Source organism: Haematobia irritans, chromosome 2, assembly GCF_050003625.1.
Source record: "Haematobia irritans isolate KBUSLIRL chromosome 2, ASM5000362v1, whole genome shotgun sequence".
NCBI classification, from domain to species: Eukaryota; Metazoa; Arthropoda; class Insecta; order Diptera; family Muscidae; genus Haematobia; species Haematobia irritans.
The window spans coordinates 189,337,609-189,350,294 of record NC_134398.1 but is presented as its reverse complement, the minus strand read 5'-3'; the positions used below and the strand labels follow the sequence as shown (position 1 = coordinate 189,350,294).

The following is a 12,686-nucleotide window of genomic DNA, read 5'->3' as shown; positions in this document are numbered from 1 at the left end:
AAAAAATTTTGACAAAATATTCTATAGAAATAAAATTTTTACAAAATTTTCAATAGAAATAAAATTTTGACAAAATCTTCTATAGAAATAAAATTATGACAAAGTTTTCTATAGAAATAAAAATTTGACAAAATTTTCTATAGAAATAATTTTCTTACATAATAAAATATTGACAAAAAAAAAAAATAGTGACAAAATTTTCTATAGAAATAAAATATTGACAAAATTTTCTACAGAAATAAAATTTTGACAAAATTTTCTACAGAAATAAAATTTTGACAAAACTTTCTTTAGAACTAAAATTATGACCAAATTTTCTATAGAAATAAAATTTTGACAAAATTTTCCATGGAAATAAAATTTGACAAAATATTTTGTAGAAATAAAATTTTGACAAAATATTCCATAGAAATAAAATATTGACAAAATTTTCTATAAAAATACAATTTTAACAAAATTTTCTATAGAAATACAATTTTTAACAAAATTTTCTATAGAAATAAAATCATGACAAAATGTTCGATTGAAATAAAATTTTTACCAAATATTTTATTTCTATAGAAAAAAAAATTGACAAAATGTTCTATAGAAATAAAATTTTAACAAAATTTTCTATAGTATTAAAATTTTGACAAAATGGTCTATAGAAATAAAGTTTTGACAAAATTTTCTATAAAAATAAAATTTTAAAAAATTTCTATAATAATAAACATTGACAACATTTTCTATAGAAATAAAATATTGGAAAAATTTTCTATATAAATAAAATTTTGACAAATTTTTTTTCCGAAATTAAATTTTGATAAAATGTTCGATTGAAATAAAATTTTGACCAAATATTTTATTTCTATAGAAATAAAATTTTAACAAAATTTTCTATAGGAATAAAATGTTGACAAAATTTTCTATAGAAATAAAATTTTGACAAAATGTTCTACAGAAATGAAATTTTGATGAAATGTTCGATTGAAATAAAATTTTTACCAAATATTTTATTTCTATAGAAATAAAATTTTGACAAAATGTTCTATAGAAATAAAATTTTAACAAAATTTTCTATAGAAATAAAATTTTTACAAAATAAAATATTGACAAAAATATTGAAAAAAATATTGACAAAATTTTCTATATACAGTAGAATTCATTTATAGCGACCTCGGTTATAACGACCATCCGTTTATAACGACGGATTTTCAAAGCAAGTTTGGTTCTTAATAGTTTGTACATGCGCAAGCATTCGCTTAGAACGACTCCGGTTTTGCGACCATCTGCTTATAACGACCAATTTGCACGTCTGCTTTGGAATGGACGTTCGGTTATAACGACGATGTAAGTTCTATGTACAAATTTTTATTTTTTTCATTCCATTTTTTGTCGTCAGCCAATACTAAGTAAACATATACTGCGGGGAATCACAGAATTTGTTTTCGACTATCCCAAAAAGAGGTGCAAATGACAAAGGAGAAATATTCAAACCAGTTTGGGATGAGTTCGAGTTCAAACCAGGACTGGGATGAGTTCGTAAATGTCGATGACAACGTCGTAACATCGGAAGAGACTTCATTGAGAGAAATATTGGAGAACACAAAAGAAACTGATGAAACTCACAGCGATAATGAACCAGATGACGAAGATGAGCCAATCAAAATTCCAACTAGGACAGAAACTTTGAGTGCGGTGCACACATTAAAACAGTATTTACGATTTGGGGGTTCTGATATATCAGAGAGTTTATATAGTTCAGTTGAAATTATTGAAAGTATATTATTAAAAGAAATTCTTGTAAATAGAAAACAAACCACAATTCTAAACTATTTCCAATCTCAATAAATATGAATATACATGATAAAAAAACTTAAAAATATTGTGTACACTTATTTGTATACAACGACGTTCGGTTATAACGACGTATAATTTCGGTCCCTTGGCGGTCGCTATAACCGAATTCTGCTGTAAATAAAATGTTAACAAAATTTTCTACAGAAATAAAAATTTTAGCAAAACTTTCTATAGAAATAAAATTTAAAAAAAAAAAATTCTATAAAAATAAAACTTTGACAAAATTTTCTATAGAAATAAAATGTTGACAAAATATTCTATAGAAATAAAATTTTTACAACATTTCGTATAGAAATAACATTTTGACAAAATTTTCTATGAAAATAAAATTTTAACAAAATTTTTTATAGAAATAAAATTTTGACAAAATGGTCTAGAGAAATAAAGTTTTGTCAAAATTTTCTATAAAAATATCTTTGGTATCGTAAACTAGATACGTTCCAAATTTTCGGGAAATGTAAAGTAAGCTTTTATGGCATCAACAATTAAGAAAAATTGTAATATTTGCGCTCAAGTCAATCAAAAATGGAAGAAATACAAATTGCATTCTTTGTGTAAAATTTGATTCAAATCGGGGTGTAACTCTGGCTTCTGGGGCCCTATAAGAGCATATCGGGCGAAATATATATATGGGAGCTATACCTAAATTTGAACTGATTTCTTCCAAATTCAATAGGGTTCTATTATGACCCAATATATATATATATATATATATATATATATATATATATATATATATATATATATATATATATATATATATATATATATATATATATATATATATATATATATATATATATATATATATATATATATATATATATATATATATATATATATATATATATATATATATATATATATATATATATATATATATATATATATATATATATATATATATATATATATATATATATATATATATATATATATATATATATATATATATATATATATATATATATATATATATATATATATATATATATATATATATATTTACTTGTACAAAATTTTACATCGATCGCTCTAAAATTTCAACTAGACTGGTGCAGGTTATAAATATTAACGGTTAAAGTGGGCGGATCGATCTGAAAATCCCGATGAGCTCTTCTGACGTTATATACACCATGTGTATCAAATTTTAAACCTATAAGAGCATTTCTATAATTTTTGCCTCTGAAACCGGTCATTTGCCCCATAGTGCATAGATCGAATGAATAATGCAATGGAAACTAATTTGCGTAAAAACTTGCTTAGTTACAAAAATTGGTTTAATCCCACACAGAAAAATTTAACGAAATTTTTTCCAATTAAAATCATAATTGAGTTTAAAACATATTCAAGTAAAAATTTAATTGAAACAACAAATTTTTTAATTGAAATAAAAATCAATCACACAAATTAATAGTATCAATTAACTTTGTAATTGGATCAATTAATTTTTTAATTGACTGTCAATTAATTTTTTAATTGATACTATCATTTCTGTGATTGAAGACATTTCAATTAAAAAATTAATTGGATCAATTAATTTCGTGATTGAATCAGATTTTTATACCCTGCGCCACACTGTGGAGCAGGGTATTATAAGTTAGTGCATATGTTTGCAACACCCAGAAGGAGACGAGATAGACACGTGGTGTCTTTGGCAAAAATGCTCAGGGTGGGCTCTTGAGTCGATATAGCGATGTCCGTCTGTCCGTATGTCCGTGAACACATTTTGGTAATCAAAGTCTAGGTCGCAGTTTTAGTCCAATCGACTTCAAATTCGGCACAAGTATGTGTTTTGACTCAGAATAGATCCCTACTGATTTTGGAAACAATCGGTTCAGATTTAGATATAGCTCCTATATATAAATTTCGCCCGATATGGACTTATATGGCCCCAGAAGCCAGAGTTTTACCCTAATTTACTTAAAATTTTGCACAAGAAGAACAAATTGTACTAATAGTCGAGTGTACTAAATTTATTTATTGAGATCGGTTCAGATTTAGATATAGCTCCCATATATATCTATCGCCCGATATGGACTAATACGGTCCCAGAAGGCAGAGTTTTACCCCAATTTGGTTGAAATTGTGCACTAGGAGTATAATTAGTAGTGTAGTCAAGTGTGCCAAATTTTATTGAAATCGGTTCAGATTTAGATATATCTCCCATATATAGATTTCGCCCGATTTACACTCATATGACCACAGAGGCCAATTTTTAACTCCGATTTAGTTGAAATTTTGCACAGGGAGTACAATTATCATTGTTGCTATGCGTGCCAAATTTGGTTAAAATCGGTTCAGATTTAGATATAGCTCCCATATATATGTTTTTCCGATTTCGACAAAAATGGTCAAAACACCAACATTTTGCTTGTAAAATCGCGACTGCTTAGTCAAAAACTTGTAAAAATGACTCTAATTTTCCTAAACTTCTAATACATATATATCGAACGATAAATCATAAATAAACTTTTGCGAAGTTTCCTTAAAATAGCTTCAGATTTAAATGTTTCCCATATTTATACCCTGCGCCGCACTGTGGAACAGGGTATTATAAGTTATTTTTTACTAACATTGTGTTCCACCCTAGTGCATTAGCCGACTTAAGTCTATAGATTTTGTAGAAGTCTATCAAATTCTGTCCAGATCGAGTGATATTTAAATGTATGTATTTGGGACAAACCTTTATATATGACGGATGTGATATGGTATCGAAAATTTAGATCTACAAAGTGGTACAGGGTATAATATAGTCGGCCCCGCCCGACTTTAGACTTTCCTTACTTGTTTTTGTGTGCAGTTTCCAGGGAACACAAAAACTTTTGGATTATTCCCTCTGAATAATGCTGGTGACATTTCCAAAGCTTCTCTAAGTGGCTTCCATTGAGCTAAACATAAAGGGTGATACGGTCAAAATTTGGTCAAGGGAAGGCGCGTGTAAATCGGTGAAATCGTTTATTTAAAAAATCAAAAGTTCAATTAGTATAAAATTCAGGAAAAATATTCAGTTAGGCTTTCGCTTTTCCAAATCCGAATGGCCGGGCCTCACTCTTGACACCTGCCATCAGATTTTGTATAGCCACCTTGTCCACCTTCTTCGCCGCAGAAAGCCAGTTTGCCTTGAAGTTTTTTTGGTCTTCTTTAGGTTCCGCTTGACAATAGCCCAGTATTTCTCAATTGGGCGGAGCTCTGGCGTGTTGGGAGGGTTCTTGTCCTTGGGAACCACCTGCACGTTGTTGGCGGCGTACCACTCCATGGCCTTTTTACCGTAATGGCAAGATGCCAAATCCGGCCAAAACAGTACGGAACAACCGTGTTTCTTCAGGAAAGGCAGCAGACGTTTATTCAAACGCTCTTTCACGTAAATTTCTTGGTTGACAGTCCCGGAAGCTATGAAAATGCTGCTTTTCAAGCCACAGGTACAGATGGCTTGCCAAACCAGATATTTCTTTGCGAACTTTGACAGTTTTATGTGCTTGAAAATATCTGCTACCTTTCCCCTTCCTTTTTCCATATAAAACTCCTGTCCCGGAAGTTGCTTGTAGTCGGCTTTGACGTAGGTTTCGTCGTCCATTACCACGCAGTCAAACTTCGTCAGCATCGTCGTGTACAGCCTCCGGGATCGCGCTTTGGCCGATGTATTTTGTTTATCATCGCGATTTGGAGTCACTACCTTCTTGTAAGTCGATAGTCCGGCTCGTTTTTTGGCTCGATGCACGGTTGTAGACGATACACCCAGCTTATTTGCGGCATCGCGGAGAGAGAGGTTAGGGTTTCGCTTGAAACTACCGGCAACTCTCTTTGTTGTCTCAGCGGCTTCCGGTTTTCGATTTCCCCCCGATCCAGACTTCCTGGCTGTCGACAAACGTTCCCCAAACACTTTAATTACATTTGTAACGGTTGATTTGGCAACTTTTAGCGATTTTGCCAGCTTTGCGTGCGAGTAGCTCGGATTTTCGCTATGCGCGAGCAAAATTTTGATACGCTGCTCTTCTTGGTTGGACGGCATTTTGACAACTGAAGAGTGAATTCCCTAATCAAAATAGGAGCAACATTCTACACACACACACCTTCAAAATGAGGGGTGTTCAGGTTTTTTAAATGCAAAATTGAAAGAAATACGTCAAGTTTATATTGACCAAATTTTGACCGTATCACCCTTTAACCCAACCTAACATTGCACCCTTGTGGCTTTTTCACTCCAATGGTTTAATTAAATTAGTGGAATGTGGCTGGCTTCTATCTTGAATCCAGATAATCGACGTTTGATGAAAAAATGCGAATTCAAATATTTTCCTTTGTTGTTAATCTCCATGAATTTTTTTTATAGTGACTGAAGCGATGTAATAAGATTTGAGGACTTGGAGATAAGGCATAAGGTTTATTACATGCACAGAAAAAAATTTCACGAAAAATTTTCCAATTAAAATTTTAATTGAGTTTTAAAAAATTTTCAATTAAAAATTTAATTGAGTCAACAAATTTTTTAATTGAAATAAAAATCAATCACACAAATTAATAGTATCAATTAAATATTTAATTGGATCAATTAATTTTTTAATTGACTGTCAATTAATTTTTTAATTGATACTATCATTTCTGTGATTGAAGACATTTCAATTAAAAAATTAATTGGATCAATTAATTTCGTGATTGAATCAGAAAAAAATTTTTTTGTGTGTGTGTAGACTTATAAAAGGTCTAATTGCAGTGATACAATTGCGAGCATCCCTGTTCTCTGTTTAGCGAATCACAATGTTTAAATAAAGACAATAAGCTATAACAGTTGACTGTTTATTAAAAAAATAATTAAAAAACTAATTTGAACACATCTATGGCCAATATTTATAACAAATTATTTGTTTATCGAATAAATAATGTGTATGTTGTTGATATTATTTTTCGAATATTTATCAATAAAGTGTTCTACGGCGATATATGTATGTTGACCATCCATCTAATTTCAGCAAATGATTAGATTACACAATAAAAAAAAAAAAACAAAAACTATAGAACAACAGAGAGCTGAGCTAAAATGAAATCGATGGAAAGAGTGAAATGTGACGCAAAGGAAAGCGTCTACTCGACATTCAGTTTCAGTGAATTCTTAAAAGTCAACAAGAAAACAACGGCAAGCCGTTTTTTTAAAGAACCAACCTCATATCAATTTATTACAAAACTACATATCGTACATGTATATTTAAGTTTATGTACATGTATCGTATATAATGAGCAAATAAAAGAAAGTGAAAGAAAAACAACTGAACAACAACCAATAGGTGTCAAGAAGGAAAATCAAAATAAAATAAAAAAAAACAAATTTAAAAAAATATTTATTGGATATAAGGCAAGAAAATTAAATTTTCACCATATTCACCTTCATTTTTTAAACAAAATTCTACATTGCCAATATGTTCGATGGAGATCTGGCAACTATTATCAGTGAACAAGAGTGTAAAAGTATTGTGAAAAAATACAACGATGTTCATGAAAAAAATTTTAAAATGTCGACATATTCCGTTATTCCTGCCGCAGAAGTTAAAGGTTTTTTAGGTGAATATTATCATTTGATTATTCAATGTAGAGAGTCTCCAATTGATGTAACGGACAATGGTGACGATGAAAATGAGGTGAGATTATGATTTAGTTTTTATACGGAAATCGTAGCATACTTTTAGGCTGATTCTTTGAAATTGATCACTTTTGTAGTTGCCAGATCATGAATGTGTTGAAGTAGATGCAAATTCCAATGAAGAGGACTTGGAAAACGATGGTGATGATGATGCTGAAAATATTTCGGAATTAAAGTTTTTCATTAAAAAGCTACCTTTGGTCCATGAAGAACATGAAAAAGTTATAATATTTCGCAAAGAAAGCTGTTTGTATAACACCTTACTAAAGGAGCTGCAAGAGTATTGTAAGTATGGAATATTGGCAGAATAATATAATATCCCAGCAAAAATATTTGGAAGTTCTTCCAAAGGCACAACTTTAAAAGCACTTCCAGAAGACACACTCCCAATGATGTTCTTTATTTTAAGTACCCAGGAAGTTCTTTTAATTCAATTTTTTATAACTTGCTTTTTTCATACTTTTAATGGATAATTTTATTTTTTTTTGTTTCAAATAAGTTAACAACAGAGTAAGAATTCATAAAATTGTACAAATCATTTAAATTTTGTCGACAAAAATGCTAATCCAATCTGAAAAAAATTGTGCATTTTTGCAAATATTTGAGGTCAAACGTTTCCGATAAGCGTTAGAATCCATTAAAAATTATAAAAATTATTTATTTGACAAAATATCACAGAATTTTTTTATTTACATCCAAAACATTGAATTCGGATCACACCTAAAGAAGTGATGCAAATTCAGTGCAACGGCTGTTGAAATGGAGGACTTCCGTCCTATGTCAAGCCCATGTTAAATTCATCACTTCTGCGTCAATTTTGCACCACTTCCGGATCCAAAAAGAACATTTTCATTACTTTTTTGCTGGGATATTTATGTTAACTGCAAAATTATGCAAAATTTTTGAATATCTTAGATTTTTGGATAGCGTAATTTTATTAAATTATACCATTAGAAAAGTCGACAAACTTATTACATTCAGTCGTAGCGACACTTTGGATGTTACTTTAAATGAACAACAATAAATGTCAATTTATTTCAACTCTTTCCAGGTCCCCTGCAATGGTGCCCAAAGATTTATTTAAGTTCATCAAATCTGCTTGTATTACAAGATCTCGACGAATGTGGTTATCACTCACTTGGTAACAAAGATACGCTAGACGACTGTGATATACATGCCATCCTTAAAGGTTTGGCTGCAATACATGCCTGTAGTTTACTCTATGAATTGTACGATAAATCCATAGAAGATAATCATTATGAATGTCTCAAGGAGATCACAGTTCATCCAGATATACCATGGTTCAAAATTGGTTTAAAGGCGATCCTTGAAATTGCCAAATATCATCCACAATATCAAGAAGTGGAATCACAAAGATTTATAGAACAAGAGTTGCCATATTGGTTGAAATCTATATATTTTATGGTAAATCCTTCGCCAAAATATCGAAATGTTGTATGTCATCGTGATCCATGGGGAGGCAATATATTTATTAATCCCGACGATAGTGAAGCTCCCGCGATATTTGTGGATTTTCAGACATGCCGCTATTGTCCACCAATAATAGATGTGATATTTATGCTATTCCTAAATCTATCCAAAGAAGATCGTTTGGAAAAGGAGAAATATTATTTAGAATATTATTGGCAACAATTGCAGAATTTTATCAAAAGTGATGAGGAAACAAATGATAGCTGTTGTGGCCTAAGTGAATCTGAATTTTGGGAATCTTATGATGAATTTAAATTATTTGGTTATGTATATCGTGCTTTGGCTAAAACGATTTTGGGAGTCCCCAAAGAAATGGTCACTGATGAATATAAAAATGTTGAGAGAACGATACCCTTGTTGAGTTACATGAAAGAGAATGAAGAATTTCGTTTAGAAATTGAGGATTGTGTGGAGGATATTATAGAGACTGTGGTGGAAATGTCACTCAAATATGAGCTTTTCTAAGATGGGTGTTAAAAAAAAAATAGAAAATATGAATTAAATCAAAGTAATTAAATAAAAATTGTTATTCTTTTGTGTTTATTTGGTGATAGGGACTTTCAACAGATAATGGAATTCTAGGACAAAGATGAGATAGATTCAGATGAGTGGGTACGTATGCAAGACAAATTGAAAATAATCAGTGTCAAGACAACCCAGACCAAAAGAACAAGATCTAGGGATCCGGGTATCTGTTGCACGCTACAACTACAGTATTTTCATTAATCCTCGTCACAGTTGATCGGTATTTTGCCTGGCCTAAAGGATTTCTTATGTAACAATGCCAAAGGAGACAATATAATGTGGATCATATGGCCAATAAATAAACTAAGTAAATCGGATGTAAGAGGTGGGAACACCCAAAAGAGATCAGTTCAAAGATTTTGACAAAAGTGGGTTTGGAAACCGTCTCTTACGAGATTGGCATCTACCACACGAAACACTATAGTCTGAAATCCAAGCCCCAACCCCGTAGTATGCGATTTTTAAAAGAACATTGTAGCTTTAAAAATGGTGCAACATAAGGTTGGAACTTCTCGTAGTGCTCTGGATTGGAACGACTTTGCATCTTCTCTTTCATAAAGTTAAAGTGCGTGGTTTGATCCCATAACTTGGCGACCCACTCCTACGTATGTCGATATTTTAACCTGCCACGTACTCAGGCTAATGTCGATCTTAGAGAAGTTATCTAGGTGCCTTCACTCCATGGACGGTTTCACCGCTCCGAAATCGAACGGTGGTGTAGCTGATTCGGAACACGCACAGAAGGAATATGATCACCTCAACATGTTTCAAGAGCATAATGTTATCAATCCAAACTATGTCACTCAACATTCAACCAAAAAACAAACACTCGTTCATACGAACCACCACTAGGGACGAATCATCACTATGCTGAATGTTGGTACATCGAGGACAAAACTCAACGTACACGAGAGCAGCTAATTCTCTCTCAGCTCATACAATGGTTGACTTTTGCCTACCAAAGGGAGACCAGGAATGGCGACTGACTGAGACGATGGCCGAATACAGCATCTTATGGAATATAGAAAGGTGCTAATCGTTCTACGAATGGCTCATTGCACATCATACCGCTCGAATTTCGGTGGTATTTATATCGTAACACAGATACCTTTGGGCCTACTGTTCCATCACAGAGACCTTCGGGGTTACCACATAGGCCTTCGGACGGACTGTTTCCCACAAAGGCCTTCGGGCCTACTGTTCCCCACAGGGGTCTACGGGTCGACTGCTAAACCACAGGGACTTTTGGGGCTACTGTTCCCCGCTGAGACTTTCGAGCCTACTTTTCCCGCAGAGACATTCAGGCCTACTGTTCCACCACAGAGACCTTCGAGCCTACTGTTACCCATAGAGACCTTCGGGCCTACTGTTCAACCACAAGACTTTCGGTCCTACTGCTTCCCGCAGAGACCTTCGGGCCTACTGTTCCCCACAGTGATCTTTGGGTCGACAGTTCCCCATGAAGACCTTCGGGCCTACTGTTCTACCTCAGAGACCTTAGAGCCTACTGTTCCTCATAGAGACCTTCGGGCCTACTGTTCAACCCCAAAGACGTTCGGGCCTATTGCCTCCCGCAGAGACCTTCGTGCCTCATGTTCCCCACAGAGATCTTTGGGTCGACTTTTCCCCATAGAGACCTTCGGGCCTACTGTTCCAATACAAAGACCTTCGAGCCTACTTTTCCCACTGAGACATTCAGGCCTACTGTTCCACCACAGAGACCTTCGGGCCTACTGTTCCTCATAGAGACCTTCGGGCCTACTGTTCAACAACAAAGACTTTCGGTCCTACTGCTTCCCGCAGAGACCTTCGGGTCTACTGTTCCCCACAGAGATCTTTGGGTCGTCTGTTCCCCATAAAGACCTTCGGGCCTACTGTTCAACCCCAAAGGCTTTCGGGTCTATTGCCTCCCGCAGAGACTTTCGGGCCTACTGTTCCCCACAGAGATCTTTGGGTCGACTGTTCCCCATAGAGACCTTCGGGCATACCGTTCCACCACAGAGACCTTCGAGCCTACTGTTCCCCATAGAGACCTTCGGGCCTACTGTTCAACCCCAAAGACTTTCGGGCCTATTGACTCCCGCAGAGACCTTCGTGCCCCTCAGAGATCTTTGGGTCGACTGTTCCCCATAGAGACCTTCGGGCCTACTGTTCAACCCCAAAGGCTTTAGGGCCTATTGCCTCCCGCAGAGACTTTCGGGCCTACTGTTCAACCCCAAAGGCTTTCGGGCCTATTGCCTCCCGCAGAGACTTTCGGGCCTACTGTTCCCCACAGAGATCTTTGGGTCGACTGTTCCCCATAGAGACCTTCGGGCCTACTGTTCAACCACAAAGACTTTCGGTACTACTGCTTCCCGCAGAGACCTTCGGGCTTACTGTTCCCCACAGAGATCTTTGGGTCGACTGTTCCCCATAGAGACCTTCGGGCCTACTGTTCAACCCCAAAGGCTTTCGGGCCTATTGCCTCCCGCAGAGACTTTCGGGCTTACTGTTCCCCACAGAGATCTTTGGGTCGACTGCTCCCCATAGAGACCTTCGAGCCTACTGTTCCCCATAGAGACCTTCGGGCCTACTGTTCAACCCCAAAGACTTTCGGGCCTATTGCCTCCCGCGGAGACCTTCGTGCCCCACAGAGATCTTTGGGTCGACTGTTCCCCATAGAGACCTTCGGGCCTACTGTTACACCACAGAGATCTTCGTGCCTACTGTTCCCTACAGAGGCCTTCGAACTTACTGTTCCTCACAGAGATATTATCGTCATAAAATTAACCGATTACCGACTCCGACTATCGCCCCAATGCAGATACCGAAGCTGACACCACGCCATTTCTACAAAAATAAACGTAGCAACACTGGCAACCGTCTGAAAGCCGAAGATCTTATTAGTAGTTCCCGATCACCTAAAATCTTTGGGATCACCCACAGAGACCTTCGAGCCTACTGTTCAACCACAAAGACTTTTGGGCCTATTGCCTCCCGCAGAGACCTTTGTGCCCCACAGAGATCTTTGGGTCGACTGTTCCCCATAGAGACCTTCGGGTATACTGTTCCACCACAGAGAATTTCTAGCCTACTGTTCCCCATAGAGTCCTTCGGGCATACTGTTCAACCACAAGGACTTTCGGGCTTACTGCTTCCCGCAGAGACCTTCGGGCCCACTGTTCCCCACAGAGAACTTTGGGTCGACTGTTCAACC

At 35.0% G+C, this 12,686-nt stretch overlaps 1 protein-coding gene across 1 annotated transcript; it reads left to right on the top strand.

The window, feature by feature from the left end:
* Positions 1-6,901: 6,901 nt before the first annotated feature.
* On the top strand, positions 6,902-9,488 carry LOC142226827 (uncharacterized). The gene is made up of 3 exons (XM_075297055.1): positions 6,902-7,472; positions 7,552-7,759; positions 8,526-9,488. The coding sequence occupies exons 1-3, from the start codon at positions 7,254-7,256 to the stop codon at positions 9,428-9,430; spliced, it is 1,332 nt and encodes a 443-aa protein (XP_075153170.1). The 5' UTR covers positions 6,902-7,253; the 3' UTR covers positions 9,431-9,488.
* The last annotated feature ends 3,198 nt before the right edge of the window (positions 9,489-12,686 follow it).

Coding starts and splice junctions, on each gene's coding strand:
- LOC142226827 (XM_075297055.1), top strand. CDS start 7,254: ATGTTCGATGGAGATCTGGCAACTATTATCAGTGAACAAGAGTGTAAA. Junction 7,473..7,551: donor ATGGTGACGATGAAAATGAG/GTGAGATTATGA, acceptor TCACTTTTGTAG/TTGCCAGATCATGAATGTGT. Junction 7,760..8,525: donor AAAGGAGCTGCAAGAGTATT/GTAAGTATGGAA, acceptor AACTCTTTCCAG/GTCCCCTGCAATGGTGCCCA.